Here is an 18,464-nt window from a genome sequence, read left to right as displayed (position 1 = left end):
AAAATAGATAATGAGTTTAGATAAATTGTGTATTCCCTGTCGTACCATAAATCAAGACTGAATATGCAGGTCTGGTGAGATATAAGTAATGGAAATTTCCTGTGTTATTGGTTCTGTTCCTAAAAAAGCATCCATAGCTGTTTCTCTTCCTCTGTGCAGGAAAAATCACTTTGTGTTTTTACTATTTAAAACTCACACATGCTTATTACAAAGAGTTCAGGTAATGCAGAACAAGTTGTTACAAAGAAGGCAAAAGCAACCACCTCAAATTCTACTCAAAATGAACATTGCTAACGTGTTGATTGAATGTTATGCTAGACATCTTAATATGTGTATATTTATATAAAATGAATTGATTAAATACTGTTACAAGATTATAATTTGTGCAGTAATTTTTAAAAACCATTGAATTTTAATTTTGTTTTAACTTATCAGAAAGAAACTAAAGTAAAACTGAACATTTGCTGAAGTTCAAATAAATGTTGGTGGTGGTGTTTTAACCACAAGAAATAATATTTTATAAAGAGGATTGCAAATGTAGACAAAATAGGTTTTGTCAAGTTGTTAGATTCACTCTATGTTTCAATTTTAGGTCATGAAAGATGAAGATGTTTATACTTTCACATTTTTCCCACTTCTGCTTTCTATACCACCAAATATTTATTATTTATATTATAATTACTGTATTGTCAAGATTTTTAATGTTTACACTTAATTATGAAACTGTAATTCCCAGAATATTTAACATGACTTGTATGTATAAATCGATTCAATGATAACCCTAATTTTTATGATTTCTACATTAACGAGTTTTTAAATTTGAGTCATTAGAATTTTATCTTCAAGTTGTTTAATCAGTAAGCGCTTCTGAGTGCCTTATGCCTCAAGTTCTTTCACATGTGGGAATGTCTACGCTTTTATTTGGACAGCAGTTTGGCTGGATATAATATTTTGGGGTCATATTTCTTTCCCTTGGGAGATCTCTCTGGACCAATGGAATAATTTTTCCTTTACCTGTAGGATTCATAAGTCAAACTGAATACACTTTAGTGTTGAGCATCTGAATTAAGTTTTCCTGGAACACAAAGTGTTCTTATTTATCTATTTATTCTAAAAACAGACAAACAAAAAACGGGATACATGTGCAGAATGTGCAGTTTTGTTACATAGGAATATGAGTGCCATGGTGGTTTGCTGCACCTATTGACCCATCCTCTAAATTCCCTCCCCTCACTCCCCATCCCCCAACAGGCCCCAGTGTATGTTGTTCCTCTCTCTGTGTCCATGTGTTCTCATTGTTCAACTCCCACTTAAGAGTGAGAGTATGTGGTGTTTGGTTTTCTGTTCCTGTGTCAGTTTGCTGAGGACATTGGCTTCCATCTTCACCCATGTCCCTTCAAAGGACATGATCTCACTCCTTTTTGTGGCAGCATAGTATTCCATAGTGTATATGTACCACATTGTCTGTGTCCAGTCTATTATTGATGGGCATTTGAGTTGGTTCCATGGCTTTGCTATTGTAAATAGTGTTGCAATAAACATACAAGTGCATGTGTCTTTATAGTAGAATGGTTTATATTCTTTTGGGTATATACCAAGAATGGGATATTGCTGGGTCAAATGGTATTTCTGGTTCTAGATCCTTGAAGAATTGTCATACTGTCTTCCACAGTGGTGGAAATAATTTACATTCCCACCAACAGTGTAAAAGTTTTCCTATTTCTCCACAGATTCACCAGCATCTGTTGTTTCCTGACTTTTTAATAAGTGCCATTCTGACTGGAATGAGATGGTATCTCATTGTGGTTTTGATTTGCATTTCTCTGATGATTAGTGATGTTGAGTTTTTTTCATGTTTTTTGGCCACATAAATGTCTTCTTTTGAGAAGTGTCTGTTCATATCCTTTGCTGACTTCTCGATGGGATTTTTTTTCTTGTAAATTTGTTTAAGTTTCCTGTAAGTTCTGGATATTAGACCTTTGTTGGATGGGTAGATTGCAAAAATTTTCTCCTATTCTGTGGGTTGTCTCTTTGCTCTGATGATAGTTTCTTTTGCTGTGCAGAAGCTCTTTAGTTGAATTAGATCCCATTTGTCAATTTTGGCTTTTGTTGCAATTGCTTTTGGCATTTTTGTCATGAAGTCTTTGCCCATATCTGTGTCCTGAATGGTATTGCCTAGGTTTTCTTGTAGGGTTTCTATGGTTTGCAGTTTTACACTTAAGTCTTTAAACCATCTTGAGTTAATTTTTGTATAAGATGTAAGGAAGGAGTTCAGTTTCAGTTTTCAGCATATGGCTAAGCAGCTTTCCCAGCACCATTTAGTGAATAGGAGATCCTTTCCCCATTGCTTGTTTTTGTCAAGTTTGTTAATGGTTATAGATGTTTGGTGTTATTTCTGAGGTCTCTGTTCTGCTCCATTGGTCTGTATATCTGTTTTTGCACCAGTACCATGCTGTTTTGGTTACTGTAGCCTTGTAGTATAGTTTGAAGTCAGGTAGTGTGATGCCTCCAGCTTTGTTCTTTTTGCTTAGGATTGTCTTAGCTATACAGGGTCCTCTTTGATTACATAGATATTTAAAATAGTTGCTGCTAATTCTGTGAAGAATGTCAGTGGTAGTTTGATGGGAATAGCATTGAATCTATAAATTATGTTGGGCAGTATGACCATTTTCATGATATTGATTCTTCCTATCCATGAAAATGGAGTGATTTTCCATTTATTTTTGTCCTCTTTTATTTCCTTGAGCAGTGGTTTGTAGTTCTCCTTAAAGAGGTCCTTCACATCCCTTGTTAGCTGTATTCCTAGGTATTTTATTCTGTTTGTAGCGATTGTGAATGGAAGTTAATTCATGATTTGGCTCTCTGCTTGTCTATTGTTGCTGTAAAGGAATACTTGTGATTTTTGCACATTGATTTTGTATCCTGAGACTTTGCTGAAGTTGCTTATCAGTTTAAGAAGTCTTGGGGCTGAGATGATGGGGTTTTCTAAATATGAAATTATGTCATCTGCAAACAGAGATAATTTGACTTCTTCCCTTCCTATTCAAATATCCTTTGTTTCTTTCTATTGCCTGATTGCCCTGGCCAAAATATCGAATACTCTGTTGAATAGGAGTGGTGAGAGAGGGCATGCTTGTCTTGTACCAGTTTTCAAAGGGAGTACTTCCGGCTTTTGCCCATTCAATATGGTATTGGCTGTGGCATTGACATAAATAGCTCTTATTATTTTGAGATATTTCCATCAATATCTCGTTTACTGAGAGTTTTCAACATGAAGGGATGTTGAATTTTATCAAAGGCCTTTTGTACATCTATTGAGATGTGGTATTTGACTTTGATTCTGTTTATGTGATGGATTATGTTTATTGATTTGCATGGGTTTAACCTGCCTTGTATCCCAGGGATGAAGCTGACTTGACTGTAGTGGATAAGTTTTTTGATGTGCTGCTGGATTTGGTTTGCCAGTATTTTATTGAGGATTTTCACATTGATATTCGTAAGGAATATTGTCCTGAAGTTTTCTTTTTTTGTTGCATCTCTTCCCAGTTTTGGTATCAAGAAGATGCTGGCTTCATAAAATGAGTTAGGGAGGAGTCCCTCTTTTTCAATTGTTTGGAATAGTTTCAGAAGGAATGGTAACAGTTCCTCTCTGTATTTCTGGTAGAATTCAGCTGTGGATCCATCTGGTCATGGGATTTTTTTGGTTAGTAGACTATTAATTACTGCCTCAATTTCAGAACTTGTTATTGGTCTGTTCAGGGATTTGACTTCTTCCTGGTTTAGTCTTGGGAAGGTGTATGTGTCCAGGAACTTACCCATTTATTCTAGATGTTCTAGTTTTTTTGCATAGAGGTGTTTATATTCTCTGATGGTAGTTTGTATTTCTGTGGGGTCAGTGGTGACATCCTCTTCATCATTTTTTATTGTGTCTATTTGATTCTTCTCTCTTTTCTTCTTTATTATCTAGCTAGTGGTCTATCTATTTTGTTATTTTTTTTTTTCCAAAAAACCACTTCCCGGATTCATTGATTTTTTTGGAGAATTTTTCTTGTCTCTATCTCCACCAGTTCTTTTCTGATTTTAGTTACTTCTTGTCTTCTGCTAGCTTTTGGATTAATTTTCTCTTGCCTCTCTATCTCTTTTAACTGTGATGTTAAGGTGTTGATTTGAGATCTTTCTAGCTTTCTGATGTGGGCATTTAGTGCTATAAATTTCCCTCTTAACACTGCTTTAGCTGGGTCCCAGAAATTCTGGTATGTTGTCTCTTGGTTCTCATTGGTTTCAAAGAACTTTTTGATTTCTGTCTTAATTTCATTATTTACCCAGGAGTCATTCAGGACCGGGTTGTTTGATTTCCATTAATTGTACGGTTTTGAATGAGTTTCTTAATCCTGAGTTCTAATTTGATTGCACTATGATCTGAGAGACTGTTTGTTTAATGATTTCAGTTCTTTTGCATTTGCTGAAAAGTGTTTTACATCCAATTATGTGGTCGATTTTAGAATAAGTGCCATGTGGCACTGAGAAGGATGTATAGTCTGTTGATTTCAGGTAGACAGTTCAGTAGATGTCTACTAGATCCACTTGATCCAGTGCTGATTTCAAGTCCTGAATATCCTTGTTAATTTTCTGTCTTGTTGTTCTGTCTAATACTGACAGTGGGATGTTAAAGTCTGCCATTATTGTTGTGTGGGAGTCTAAGTCTCTTCGTAGGGCTCTAAGAACTTGTTTTATGAATCTGTGTGCTCCTGTATTGCGTGCATATGTATTTAGAATAGTTAACTCTTCTTGTTGAATTGTTCCCCTTACCATTATGTAATGCCCTTCTTTGTCTTTTTTTATCTTTGTTGGTCTAAAGTCTATTTTGTCAGAGACTAGGATTGCAACCCCTGCTTTTTTTTTTTCTTTCAATTTGCTTGGTAAATTTTCTTCCATCGCTTTATTTTGAGCCTATGTGTGTCTTTGCATGTGAGATGCATCTCCTGAATACAGCACGCTAATAAAGGGTCTTGACTCTATCCAATTTGCCAATCAGTGTCTTTTAATTGGGGGCTTTAGCCCATTTACATTTAAGGTTAGTGTTGTTATGTGTGAATTTGATCCTATCATCATGCTGTCATTTGGTGATTCCACACACTAGTTGATGCAATTTCTTCATAGTGTCATTGGTCTTTACAATTTGGTATGTTTTCGCTGTAGCTGGTACCAGTTTTTCCTTTCCATATTTAGTGCTTCTTTCAGGAGCTTTCCAGGGCAGGCCTGGTGGTGTCAAAATCCCTCAGCATTTGCTTATCTAAAAAAGATTTTATTTCTCCTTCACTTATGAAGCTTAGTTTGGCTGGATATGAAATTCTTGGTTGAAAATTCTTTTCTTTAAGAATATTGAATATTGGCCCCCAATCTCTTCTGGCTTTAGAGTTTCTGCTGAGAGGTCCACTGTTAGTCGGATGGGCTTCCCTTTGTAGGTGACCTGGCCTTTCTCTCTGGCTGCCCTTAACAGTTTGTCCTCCATTTTGACCTTGGAGGATCTGATGATTATGTGTCTTGGGGTTGATCTTCTCGTGGAGTATCTTAATGGTGTTCTCTGTATTTCCTGATTTGCATGTTGACCTGTCTTTTAGGTTGGGGAAGTTCTCCTGGATAATATCCCGAAGTATGTTTTCCAGCTTGTTTCCATTTTCCCCATCTCCTTCTGGAACTCCAATGAGTCATAGGTTAGGTCTTTTTATGAAGTCTTATATTTCTTGGATGCTTTGTTCATTCCTTTTCATTCTTTTTTCTCTAGTCTTCTCTGCATGCCTTATTTCAGCAAGGTGGTCTTCAAATTCTGATATCTTTTCTTCTGCTTGGTTGATTTGACTGTTGATACTTGTGTATGCTTCACGAAATTCTCGTGCTGTGTTTTTCAGCTTCATCAGGTCATTTATGTTCCTCTCTAAACTGATTATTCTTGTTAGCAGCTCCTCAGCCTTTTACTAAGGTTCTTAGCTTCTTTGCATTGGGTTAGAACATACTCCTTTAGTTCAGCATAGTTTGTATTACCCATCTTCTGAAGCCTACTTCTGTCAATTCATCCATCTGATCCTCCATCCATTTCTGCGCCCTTGATGGAGAGATGTTGCAATCATTTAGAGGAGAAGAGGCACTCTGGCCTTTTGGATTTTCAGCATTTTTTCATTGACTCTTTCTCATCTTCAAGAGTTTGTCTAGTTCTGGTCTTCGAGGTTGCAGACCCTTGGATGGGATTTTTGTGGGTGTTTTTTTTGTTGTCGTTGATGCTGCTGTTGTTGTTTCCTGCTTGTTTTTCTTTCAACAGTCAGGTCCCTCTTCTATAGGGCTGCTGCAGTTTGCTGGGGGTTCACTTCAGGCCCTATTCATCTGATTTACTCCCACACCTGGAGATGTCATTCAAGGAGGCTAGAGAACAGCAAAGATGAGTGCCTGCTCCTTTTTCTGGGACCTCTGACCTTAAGGAGCACCAACCTGATGCCAGTAGGATTACGCCTGTACAGGGTGTCTGACAACCCCTGTTGGAGGTTCTCACCCATTTGGGTGGCACAGGGAACAGGACTCATTTAACAAAGCACTTTGTCCCTGGGTGGAGGGGGTGTGCCTTGCTGGGAGAAAACCCACTCATCTGGGCTGCCTGGATTCCTCAGAGCTACCAGGAGGAAAGGCTAAGTCTGCTGGTCCACAGGGACTGCGGCCACCCCTCCTGCTAGGGGCTCAGGGCTAGGGAGATCCAGCTTCTGTCCCTGAGCCTCCAGTTGGAGTCATTGGAGTTCCTCCAGGGAAGCCCCACCCAGTGAGGAAGGACGGGTCAGGGTCAAGTCTGAAGAGGCATTCTGGCGGAAGACTGCCACAGAGTGTGTGGGGCTGTGGGTGACGAATCTTGTGACCAAGCCATCCAGCCTCTCTGGCTCCAGCAGGGGAAAAGTACAGCCTGGAGCTATAGAGATGGATGTCGCCCTTCCCCCACCCAGAGAGCTTAGTATGTTAGGCAGTTGCAAGTCCCAGCGCTGGCTGCTGCTCCTCTCCCAAGGAGCTCAAACAGCTTAGACAGCAGGCAGCTGTGGTGCTGGTCGACCCTGCCCTCGGGAGTTCGGTAGGCTTAAGCAGATTCCAGTTGAGAGACTGTTGGCTAAGTTTATGTTTACTCTATAGACTCTCAAAATGTTCTTAAAATGATTTATTTTTCGTTCTTACCAGTAAAGTGTAAGAACTCCTGTTACTCAATATTCTTGGCAGCATTTTGTATTTTCAGTATTTTGCATTTTATCCATTTTAATGTGTATTGGTGGTATTTTCTTACGGCTTTATTTTCCATTTTCCTTGTGACTAATGATATTGAGCCTCTTTCACATGTTTATTGGTTATTGTAAAGCAGGTTCACTGTGCAGGTTGTCTGAGTCCAGTAAGAAAGATTGTACTTATACACAACAAGTTACATTAAATGGGTTTATTGCTTACACATAGGCCGCAAAAACAACAGAATCCTAGAATTTATTGTAAGCCAGTTCTCCAAAGCTCAGGTAATCTGCCTGGAATAGATGGAACCTCTACTGTACATGTCCCAGTTGCATTGCAGCTTGAAAAGCAGCCCATTCTTGGTTTTATATCCGGGGGCAATGTGAGATTCAAGGCTAAAGCATTGAAGTAATTCAATTAACAATTGAAACACTCTGTTTCCAGGGGAGTCTCTTAGTCACCTTGGGGTGTGATAACAAAATAGCTTAGACTGGGTAATTTATAAATTGACTGGGTAATTTATAAACTGGGTAATTTATAAACTACAGAAATTCTTGCTTATTGTTGTGGAGATGGGGAAGTCCAAAATCAAGGCACCAGCAGTTTCAGTGTCTTCTGAGGGCTTGCTCTCCACTCCAAGATGGCATCTTCTTGCTGTGTTCTCACAGGTAGAAGGTACAGTTGGAAGGTTCCCTCAAGCCTCTTTTGTAAGGGTACTAATTCCATTCATGAGCATGGAACCCTCTTGACCTGATCACCTCCTCAAGGCCCCACCTCTTAATACACTGCAGTGGAGATGAGATTTCAACATGAGTTTTGGAGGGACATGAACATTCAAACCCTATTGGGGGTACTGGAACAGAACCTGGGCTATTCCAGTCAGTCCCTTCCTATTTCAAGATTTTTGCATGTCTAGCACATCCTATAGTTATTCTTGAAAACTACAGGCAAAAATGAGAATGGATCGGATTGGTCCAGGGCCACTCAGAGAATTGTCCTAAAGTTTTATATATATATATACACCCACATATATATGTGTATATATGTGTATATATATGTGTGTGTGTATAAATAAATATGTGTGTGTGTGTGTGTGTGTATACAGTCAGCCCTCTGCTTTCTCAGATGCAGAACATGGATTCTGCATCCATGGATTCAACCAACTTCAGATAAAACAAAGTTTGAAAAAATTCCATCTATATTGAACATGTACAGAATATTTTTATTGTCATCATTCCTTAACAATACAGCATAATAACCACCTACATAGCATTTACATTGTGTTAGGTATTATAAGTAACCCGGAGATAATTTAAAGTAGATGGGAGCATGTGCATAGGTTATATGTAACTACTACACCATTTTATATAATGTCTTGAACATCACAGATTTTGCAATCCTCAGTCCCCCATGGATACCAAGGGACAACTTTGTATTTCTTCTTAATTGTTTATTAGAATTTTTGTTCATTGTTAATTTAATTACTTGCTTTATTATTGAGTTGTAAGAGTTCTTTATACTTTGGATGTAAGTTCTCTGTTGGATGCATGTTTACAGACCATTTCTCCCAGTCTGTGGTTTGACTTTCATTTTATAGCTGTATTTATTGCAGTTTGTTTCATCATTTTTTGGTTTGTTTTGTGCTTTTCATATCCTGCTTAAAAAATCTTTGCCTACCCAAGGGAAGACTTTCTCTTGTTTTTCCCCCTGAAAAGTTCACAGTTTTAGCTTTTACATTTAGGTGGATCCATTTTGAACACATTTTTGTGTGTAGTGTGAGGTAAATCCAACGTTCATTGTTTTTCATATAGATATCAAGTTGTGCAAGAACCATTTGATGAAAGAAAACTACCTTTTTACTATTCAATTACTTTGGAATATTAGCTGGAAAATCATTTGTCCATAAATTGGTTCTTTCTGGATTTTCTATTCTGTTTCATTGCTGTATATGTTCAGTCTTACTCTAAAACCAAATTTAATTATTATAGTTTTATAGGAAGTCTTAAATGTAAGCCTCCAAAACTTTGTCATTTTTTCCCAAAATTATTTTGATAGCATAGGTTTATTCTATTTTCATACATATATTTAAATCAACTTGTCAATTTCATTTTTAAAAAAGGACCTGCTGGTATTTGATTGGGATTATACTGAATTTCTAGACAATTTGAGAGAATCAATATCTTAACAATATTGAGTCTTCTAATCTATGAACATGGTATGCCTCTTCACTTATTTACTGTTCTTTCATTTCTGTAAGCACTTTTTTGTGGTTTTTAATATAGAAGTTTTGCACGTTTTGTTAATATTTTTTTTTTTAAGTTTTAGTTATCCTTGTCTGCTAATTCTTTAATCTCTGTCATTTCAAGATCTTGGAGTATTGACTGATTTTTTCTTCTGGTTTAGATTCACATTTACATACTTGTTGATGTGTTTAATAATTTTTGACTAGGCATAGACAACAGGGCAGTATGCATGTTGTGTTAATTAGTACTAGGTTGTTTTTATTTCTTTAAAGAGCCTTGTTAGTGTGAGTCTAGAACAGATGTTTACTCCGTGTAGTCAACAGAGACATTCCACTCTGGCTAGTTTGAGCTCAAATGTCTGTTAACTCTATACAGGCTCTGGGAATTGTTTAGGTTACAATCTTCTAGTTGTTCATTGCCCAGTCTTGTGCATTTTACCCTAAATATAGTTGACTTATTGCTTAGTTACTGATTCAGAGGATCCTTATACAGATTTTTCCTCTGCAATAGTCTACCTTGAATACATAAGCTTCTTCAGACTCCCTTAACTCTGGTTTTCATCTCCTTAACTTATTGAGATTGTCATTTTCTGTTTCAAAATCGCCTTTCCTGCATTCTGGTCCAGAGAATGCTTCTAGGCAGAAAGCTGGGATGAACATAATATTCAAACACCTTATTTCTTTCCTTCCTTTGGGGGATCATAGTTCTATGCCATTTTCCAATGTCCAAACCAGCTGTTTCATATGGTTTGTTGAATTTTGAGTTTTTTACAGGAAGTTAGTGTCAGTTACTTCAACATGGCCAAAAGTGGAAGTCTGTTATGGAATTTTTGTTCCTTTTGCTAGTTTTTGATCACATGTTTACTTGCTTGATGGATGGAGAGTCTGATATAGTTCATTTAGCTATAAGTATATGGACACTGTTTCTTGGTTAGATCTTCCATCTCTCTTCCTTCCTCCTCCTTCACTACCCTAAGAAAGACACTAGCAATAAAACTTTTAAAACAAGATTCCAGAGAGGCTCAGATAAGAAATGTAACCACAGATTATCTTTCTCCATCTGCTTTTCAGTTTATGTAGAACAGGGGGACCAAGTATAAAAATCATTAAACTTTTAAAATTTCCATTGATCAGTTTGAATTTATAAGAATAAATAGCTTTATGTTTCACTTAAAAATTAAAAAAATTACTCTACCATGGTGTATTGCAGTGAACTTTGTTATCTTCTTAGAAAAACATGTCTCAGAGTTTAGATGGAATTTACAAAGGAAAATTACCCATCAATATTAAAGCATAATAGTAACACTGTTTTTTATCAACTACAGTAATATATATATAATACCATTCATTTACATGTATGTATGGATAGACATTTACACACTGACAAGATATGAAGAAATGTAACTGTTTTTATTTCTGTAACATTCCTAATTATTTCTAACTAATCCCCAAACCCAGTAAAAGCAGAAATACTTGCTACTTTAAGGTTACCTGTTTCTGGTTTAAAGCTTAGTCTTTTTGAAAAAAAAAGTATTCAGGATAAATATTCACTTTTTCTGTCTGCTCTTTTCTCTAGAAGATAATTTGGAAGTGTGTAGGATAGGCTAAGAAGATTAGAGATGACAAGTAGGATGTTTATTAGTATAAAGTTATTATAGAACACGGACCTAAACCAAGTTAGTAGGAGTGGAAAGGAGATGATAAATATGAGACAAAGATGCCATCTCAGAAAGGTTGATGACCACATCCCCAGGTCACCCAGCCTCTGTCATTGTGTCTCCAACATACGAGCCATTTGGGCTTGGCCCTTCTACGTATCTGTTCTAAAAACCGGCAAATAGGGTTACACCTCTCGTGTCACTTTATGTTGGGCAATCTCAGTAATAGGCAATTTGCTGAATTATTACAGCAACAAAGCTTTTTAAGATTTCATCTGTGTATAATGGTGACACTATTCACTCTAACCAGCCAGGTGCCAGAGGCTTTAGGCCGCCTAAGCACCATAGTATAGACTGTAGTGCCACCTTGTGGTGTTGGTGTTTCAGATGGTTACAGACTGATGATTTTCCCCTAGCATTTCTCTGATTATAAAATTGATTTTCTCTTTTTCAAATTAGGCATTTTATCTTTTTGAAAAGTAAATTTCATTTTTAATAATTGACTTAAAATCATCAATAGCTGTAGCTTTTAGAGCGTTTAAAAGGACATTGTATGCGAATATAAAAACTTCTTTCAAGTCAAGTTTTTGCTTTATACTAATTCTGGATTGTATCTCTATAAAATTGTCACAATATGTTTAATTTTCAAATGCTGTAGATTTCAGGTTGTTGCTAGGTATGTTTATGTAATGTGATGCTGATTGTTCTTACTTTATGGGGCTTCGCTTTAAGGTCTTTGTATAAAATTATGCATTTAAAAACTCAACAAAGATATATATTCATTCTAATTAAAGGAAGTTACCAAAAATGTAAAGATCTGCATATATTACCTATTTTCCTCATTGTCTCACTGATTAGATATGGAAGAAACATTTCAAATTTAGACTTAAAAATTATCTTTGTAACTCCAAAAAATTAATAAAGAATGTTTAATTTACTTAAGAAGATGATATTCAATGTGCCTGAGTGGGTTATGTATGTCAGAGAGAGATAAAGAGAGAGAGAAATGGCATAAATAAACTTAAAAATTGTGAAGATTAATGTATGTTTTTCAGCTGAGATTATTTGGTAATTATAGAAATTACTGGAACATCTTGGGATGTTATGGGTGCCAAATACTTCCTAGGCACCATGATAATTTCCTGCAAGGTCCATGGATTAATGTAAAATTTTGTGATATGCCAACACTTACATTTTTCTGTTTTTCAGGAATCAATAATATTATATTTAATGAAAGACAACACCTGAAAACTATCTTTTCAAGCAAGTCACGTCTTTCACTTTTTCACTTCACTTTTTCTGTCACTTTTTCTGTCTGCTCATATCATTGTTGTGATTTCTTTCTCCTTTCTTGGATATTGAGCATGTGATTTTTTGAGTGGCAGGTGAAGGCTGAGTGTAATTCTATATACAGTATTTTTTTTTTCTCAGTACTTTTAAAAATTTCAACTTTTATTTTAGGTTCAAGGGATGCATGTTCAGGTTTGTTACAGTGGTATACTGTGTGAAACTGAGGTTTGGGGTATGAATGATTTCATCACCCAGGTAGTGAGCCTAGCACCCAACAGGTAGTTTTTAAATTCTTGTCTCCCTCTCTCTCTCTCTCTCTAGTAGCTCCCAATGTGTGTTTTTCCCATCTTTATGTCTATGTGTACTCAATGATTAGATCCCACTTCTATGTGAGAACAAGTGGTTTTTGGTTTTCTGTTCCTGTGTAATTCACTTAGGATGGTGGCCTCCAGATGCATCCATGCTGCTGCAAAGGACATGATTTCTCTCTTTTTTTGTGGCTACATAGTATTCCATGGTGTATATATACCACATTTTCTTTATCCAGTCCACCTTTGATGGACACCTTAGTTGATTCCATGTCTTTGCTATTCTGAATAGTGCTATGATGAACATATGAATGAATGCATGTGGTCAATTAAAACTATTTATTTTCCTTTGGATATATAGCTAGTAATAGGATTGCTGGGTTGAATGGTAGTTCTGTTCTAAGTTCTTTGAGAAATCTACAAACTACTTCCACAGTTGACTGAACTAATTTATATCCTCACCAACAATGTATAGGCATTGTCTTTTCTCTGCAACCTTGCCACTATCAATTTTTTTTTTTTTTTTTTGCGTTTTAATAATAGCCCTTCTGACTGGTGAGATGGTATCTCACTCTGGCTTTTATTTGCATTTTTCTGATGATTATTAGTGATGTGGAGCATTTTTTCATGTTTTTGGCCTTATGTATGTCTTCTTTTGAGAAATGAGTACAATTTTCGAAACATTGATTGCATCACGTTTTTTGTTGTATTTATCTTCTCACTTATCGAAACCAAAACAGAGCAACCAGCAGGGGTCAGGCTTTTATAGTGTATGGATTTGAACTTTCCATCTCTCACAGTGTCTTTTAGGAACGTGCAGGTTTCTTGATTACACCACTAGCATTGTACTCTTTAGAAATGAATACTTACCAGTTAATTTGTTAACTAGAACCAAACCAAATTAGTGTAGAATTGTGAGGCTCCGTAGAAGCTTTCTGAGACAAAATTATTTGTTTAAACTTTGACCGGGCATGGTGGCTCACACCTATAATCCCAGCACTTTGAGTGATGGAGGTGGCAGGGTTGTTTGCTCCCAGGAGTTCCAGACCAACCTGGGCAACATAGCGAGACCCCATCTGTATTTAAAAATATAAAATTAAAAATAAAATTATTGCCAATCTGCTACTAAAAAAAAATCATTCTTTAGAAAGATTTTATTTGGTACATTTCTTCTAGTAATCGCTGATGAGCTCATTAACGTTTTGCATTAGGTTATCTATGTGCATGAAAATGAGTAAGTGTGAGATCTATTTTAGGATGCTGAAAAGTAAAGGAAACATGTAATGCATTTGTTCTGAATATGACTAATTGTGTCTTTTAAATTCAGGACCTGGCCTTTCATTATCAAAAGCCCCAAGCAATATAAAAACCTTTCTTTCATGGATGCTATGAATAAGTTTAAATGGACTAAAAAGGAAGGTCTCTCCTTCAACAAGCTGGTCCTCAGCCTGCCAGTGAATGTGAGATGTTCCAAGACAGACAATGCCGAGTGGTCGGTAAGCTCTTTTTAACCTCTGACAACCCAGATGACATATTTTACCTGAATCTATTACAGGAAAACCTAAGGAGAAGACAAATATCCATAAATGCAGGGGTCCAGTTGCCTTTTAATGTCTGATAATTTTTGTTCAGTGATTACTTGGGTTGACTGAAAACTCCTCATTCTACCCCCTTTCAAGAGATACATTAGTTCTAAAACTAAGGTTGGGATAGAGCAGGAACAGGCTGGAATGAGTGCTGCAAAAAGCAATAGAGCCTGCTTTGTATTCTTTTCCAAAGGCATGCCTGGTCCTCTTTTCCGTTGCCTCCTAAATCCTAGGTTTCTGACTCCCCCAGTGTGTGACTCCTTTGGTAACCACTCGTGCCTCCTTTATCCCCTGCAGAAGTGTGGGCAGCTGAGCGTGCTTGGTCACTGCCCTGCTTTAAATCAGATGTTCATTTGCATTCTTTGTGCTTCCGTTTTCAGATTCAAGGAATGACAGCATTACCTCCAGATATAGAAAGACCCTATAAAGCAGAGCCTTTGGTGTGTGGCACGTCTTCTTCCTCTTCCCTGCACAGAGATTTCTCCATCAACTTGCTTGTGTGCCTTCTGCTACTCAGCTGCACGCTGACCACCAAGCGCTTGTGATCAAAATTCTGCTGAACTTGACAATATTTTCTATGATCTGAACCTGTCATTTGAAGTACAGGTTAAAGACTGTGCCCACTTTGGGCATGAAGAGTGTGGAGACTTTTCTTCCCCCTTTTCCCTCCTTCCTTTTTCCTTTCCATGTTACACGAGAGGCATCAATCAGGTTCTCTTATCTTTCATAGAAATATCTGATGTTACATATGCATGGTCAATAAAATAAAACTGGCCTGACTTAAGATAACCATTTTTAAAAATTGGGCCATCATGTGGGAATGTTCTTTATTTCCTATTACATTCTGTTTTATTTAAATACTTATTGTTGCTATTTCACTTTTTGACTTGACTTTTGTATTTCTTTAAAAATTTCCTTCCTTTTAAAAAATATAAAAGGGACTACTGTTCATTCCAGTTTTCTTCTTCTTTCTTGTTGTTCTAGTATGACTTTTCAAGTGTAACACCGTTCTTCCTGTCTTTAACATTGTCCAGTTCTGGTCTTTTCTGTGAACTACCACTGGGCCCCTTACCTCAATGCTTTTTGTTGATGCCCACTCTGGTTCCCTTGTTTATCTGAGTCTGTTGGTACCCCAAATGACCCCACACCCATCTTAAAGTACTTTTTTTCACCTTCCCTGTTTAGTACTGGCCAGATGAGTTTTTCCTAGCACTCTGTCACTATCTGAAAAGAAAGAGGCTGTGGGAAACACAGAAATGGTATGCATTAATAACTGATTATAGGCGGAAGAGAAAAAAATGTAGCTGACTGCAAACCCAGTGCTGTGAGGGGACTTGTATGAGGTTCCAGGTCAAAGACAAACCGTGTGAGCCAGTCCAGAAGGGTGTAAGTTCTCTGAATATTCCTTGCTGATTGTTGGGTGACACACGTACCACATACTGTCTCCATTTAAGTCATGGTTCTACTGTAGATTTATTTTTATATTAGTTAATAAATGACTTAAAATCGTCAGCAGTTGAAAATCTTGTCACTCTTTCGCTTTTCTTTATATAACTCAGTCAAATCTTTTTTTATGTCCTCTCCTCATCTCTTAAGCTAAATCTGTTTGGATCATGTTAATAAACTAAATGAAATGATATTTTTGTGTGGTATTTTATACACTCCTTAAGAAAAATAAGTGATTCAGTCCTAGCATTGACAGTAAAAGTCAATTAAGAATGTTGCATTTTCCATTCCATTTTGAAGCCCTTTTTGCCCCACAATGTCTTCAACACAAACCATATTGCCTTTTAAATAAATATGTTTCAGAGTATTTCCTTCTTGATTCTTAGAACTTGTACATTTGATGAAATGTTTTTAATATTTATGAGGTATATTTTTGAATTTACTTTATTTCTTTTTGTTTTATTTTATAAGTGCTATTTCACATTCTATGATTTTCCATTCAAATATTTATATGAGAAATATAATTCCAAATACTCCCTATTTGAAATTTTATGTTGATTTTTACTTCAGAATTTCTGAATTTGATGTATCAACGTCAAATGATTTCCTCTTGAGATTCTGTAATATTATATTTGTTATTACCAAGAACAAATATTCTGTAATATTATATTTGTTCTTGGTAAGCAAGGTGAACATACCAGCTAGAAGAAGGTAAATAGCTTTGGAATCTTACATTTATGGAGCCAGGCCAGGGAATCTGTTCCACTGATGTTACTAAGAAGAAAGTTGACATTATTCTTCTGGAAATTCTCATGAATACATGTGATTTCAAGGACTAGACTCTGTTTCAAATTAGGATAGGTTATCTGTTGTAAGTTCTATAGAATCCTGATTATATTCTAAGTTGTTTGATCTTATGTTGAGCACACCTTCCTGAATAGCCAGGTTTTTTATTACACTTTTTTCAGAGAGGCTTTTAATTGCTTTCCTGGATTAAATAGCATCTCCTGACGCCTAGGCTGTCAGGCACAAGTCCCCGAGACTTCGGGGAGTATGGGGTCTCCATGTACGATGGTCCCTGGTTGGATCCTTAGGTTCAGGGAGTGTGGAGAAGACATATCTGGTGAAACCAATATTCATCAGTGCCATGTGAAATTGAAGGTATACTAGGTGATCTTTTTTTTTTTTTTTTTTTCTGAAGGGGGCTCAGGCAGAATCAAAGGAGTCCTAGCAGTGATAAGAGTATGTAGTCAATAAAGGTAAACATATTAATAGTTTTGGACTTTGTCCTAATGGCTCCAGAGGCCAATGATGGTTGGCAAACAAAAGGACATTTGGAAGCAGTATGTAATGGCTATGTATAATTCGCTCAGCTAAACTCACTATTGGGTATCAAAGTCATTTCAATTTCTAATATAAGTATTGCTGATTTAACAGCTTTGAAATTAAAACTTTTTTATATCGCTAAGTATTTTCTTATATTTAGGTCATAATAAGTGGAATGACAGAAATAATCATTGCATATTTCAAGAATTTTGAAGAAATATTGCCAGATTAACTTATTCTCAAATGGTTTGGAAAAATATCTATCTATCTATCTATCTATCTATCTATCTATCTATCTATCTATCTATCTATCATCTATCTATCTATCTATCTATCTTCTATCTATCTGGCATTTGTCTATTTATCTACAGAGAGAGACATGTGAAATGATAATAATGGGTGAGTCTAGTTGGAGAACATAAGATTTCTTTGTACTATTGTCACAGTTTTTTAAGTTTGAAATTATTTCAGAATAAAAAGCTAGAAACACAAAACACATCATGAAGGATCCAGCTACAGCACAGTGATCCAGGTAGGTTTTCTTCCCTATGCAGTATTGCTCCATTTTGAGGTGGTAAAGAGAGAAACTGGATGGTGCTTACTCCTCAGATGCCCCTGAGAGAGGGCAGAGATGATTGCAAGTTTGTCAGTTCAGACTAAAGATAGGATGTGCTTCCAGTTTGGAGAAAGAAAGAAGGGAAGGAAGGAAGGAAGGAAGGAAGGAAGGAAGGAAGGAAGGAAGGAAGGAAGGAAGGAAGGGAGGGAGGGAGGGAGGGAGGGGGGGAGGGAGGGAGGGAGGGAGGGAGGGGGGGAGGGAGGGAGGGAGGGAAGGAAGGAAGGAAGGAAGGAAGGAAAGGAAGGAAGGAAGGAAGAAAGGAAGGAAGGAAGGAAGGAAGGAGAGAAAAGGAAGGAAGGAAGGAAAGAAAGAAAGAAAGAAAGAAAGAAAGAAAGAAAGAAAGAAAGAAAGAAAGAAAGAAACCAACCAACCAAAAAACAGAGGGCTTGAGGGACCCAGGGAATGAGGAAAAATCCCAAAAACTAAGAAAAGAAAAAAAGAAAAGGACGAGGTGTTGCAGGCTGGAAATCTGCTCTCCCCCTGATTATAAACCTAATGTGTAATAATGCCCATTTGCTAAAGAAAATTTAGACAAGTATGATAATTTTTTAAATAATGAAATCTGTTAATCCTATTGCCCAGAGAATAAATAAAACCTGTTAATAAATACAAATAAATAAAATATGTTAATTCTATTCCCCACTTCTAACTTTTATGTGCATATGCTTCTAGTATATGTCCGTGAAGGTGTGTATCTGTGTGTATTCATATGTAGATGGAGATATAGATGTTAGGTAACACTAG

General features: G+C 36.6%; 1 protein-coding gene across 1 annotated transcript in view; it reads left to right on the top strand.

Moving 5' to 3' along the window:
- The window catches only part of MOXD1 (monooxygenase DBH like 1), a 103,759-nt gene extending 87,788 nt beyond the window's left edge, over nucleotides 1-15,971 (top strand). Inside the window, exons 11-12 of the mRNA XM_005551851.5 lie at nucleotides 14,074-14,242; nucleotides 14,713-15,971. Coding sequence (XP_005551908.3) covers nucleotides 14,074-14,242; nucleotides 14,713-14,877 — 334 coding nt within the window. The 3' untranslated portion in view covers nucleotides 14,878-15,971. The remainder of the gene's footprint in view (nucleotides 1-14,073; nucleotides 14,243-14,712) is intronic.
- The last annotated feature ends 2,493 nt before the right edge of the window (nucleotides 15,972-18,464 follow it).

The sequence above is a fragment of the Macaca fascicularis genome, chromosome 4 (genome assembly GCF_037993035.2).
Source record: "Macaca fascicularis isolate 582-1 chromosome 4, T2T-MFA8v1.1".
In the NCBI taxonomy this organism is placed as follows: domain Eukaryota; kingdom Metazoa; phylum Chordata; class Mammalia; order Primates; family Cercopithecidae; genus Macaca; species Macaca fascicularis.
The sequence above is the reverse complement of the archived record's forward strand: the minus strand, read 5'-3'. Positions and strand labels throughout refer to the sequence as shown.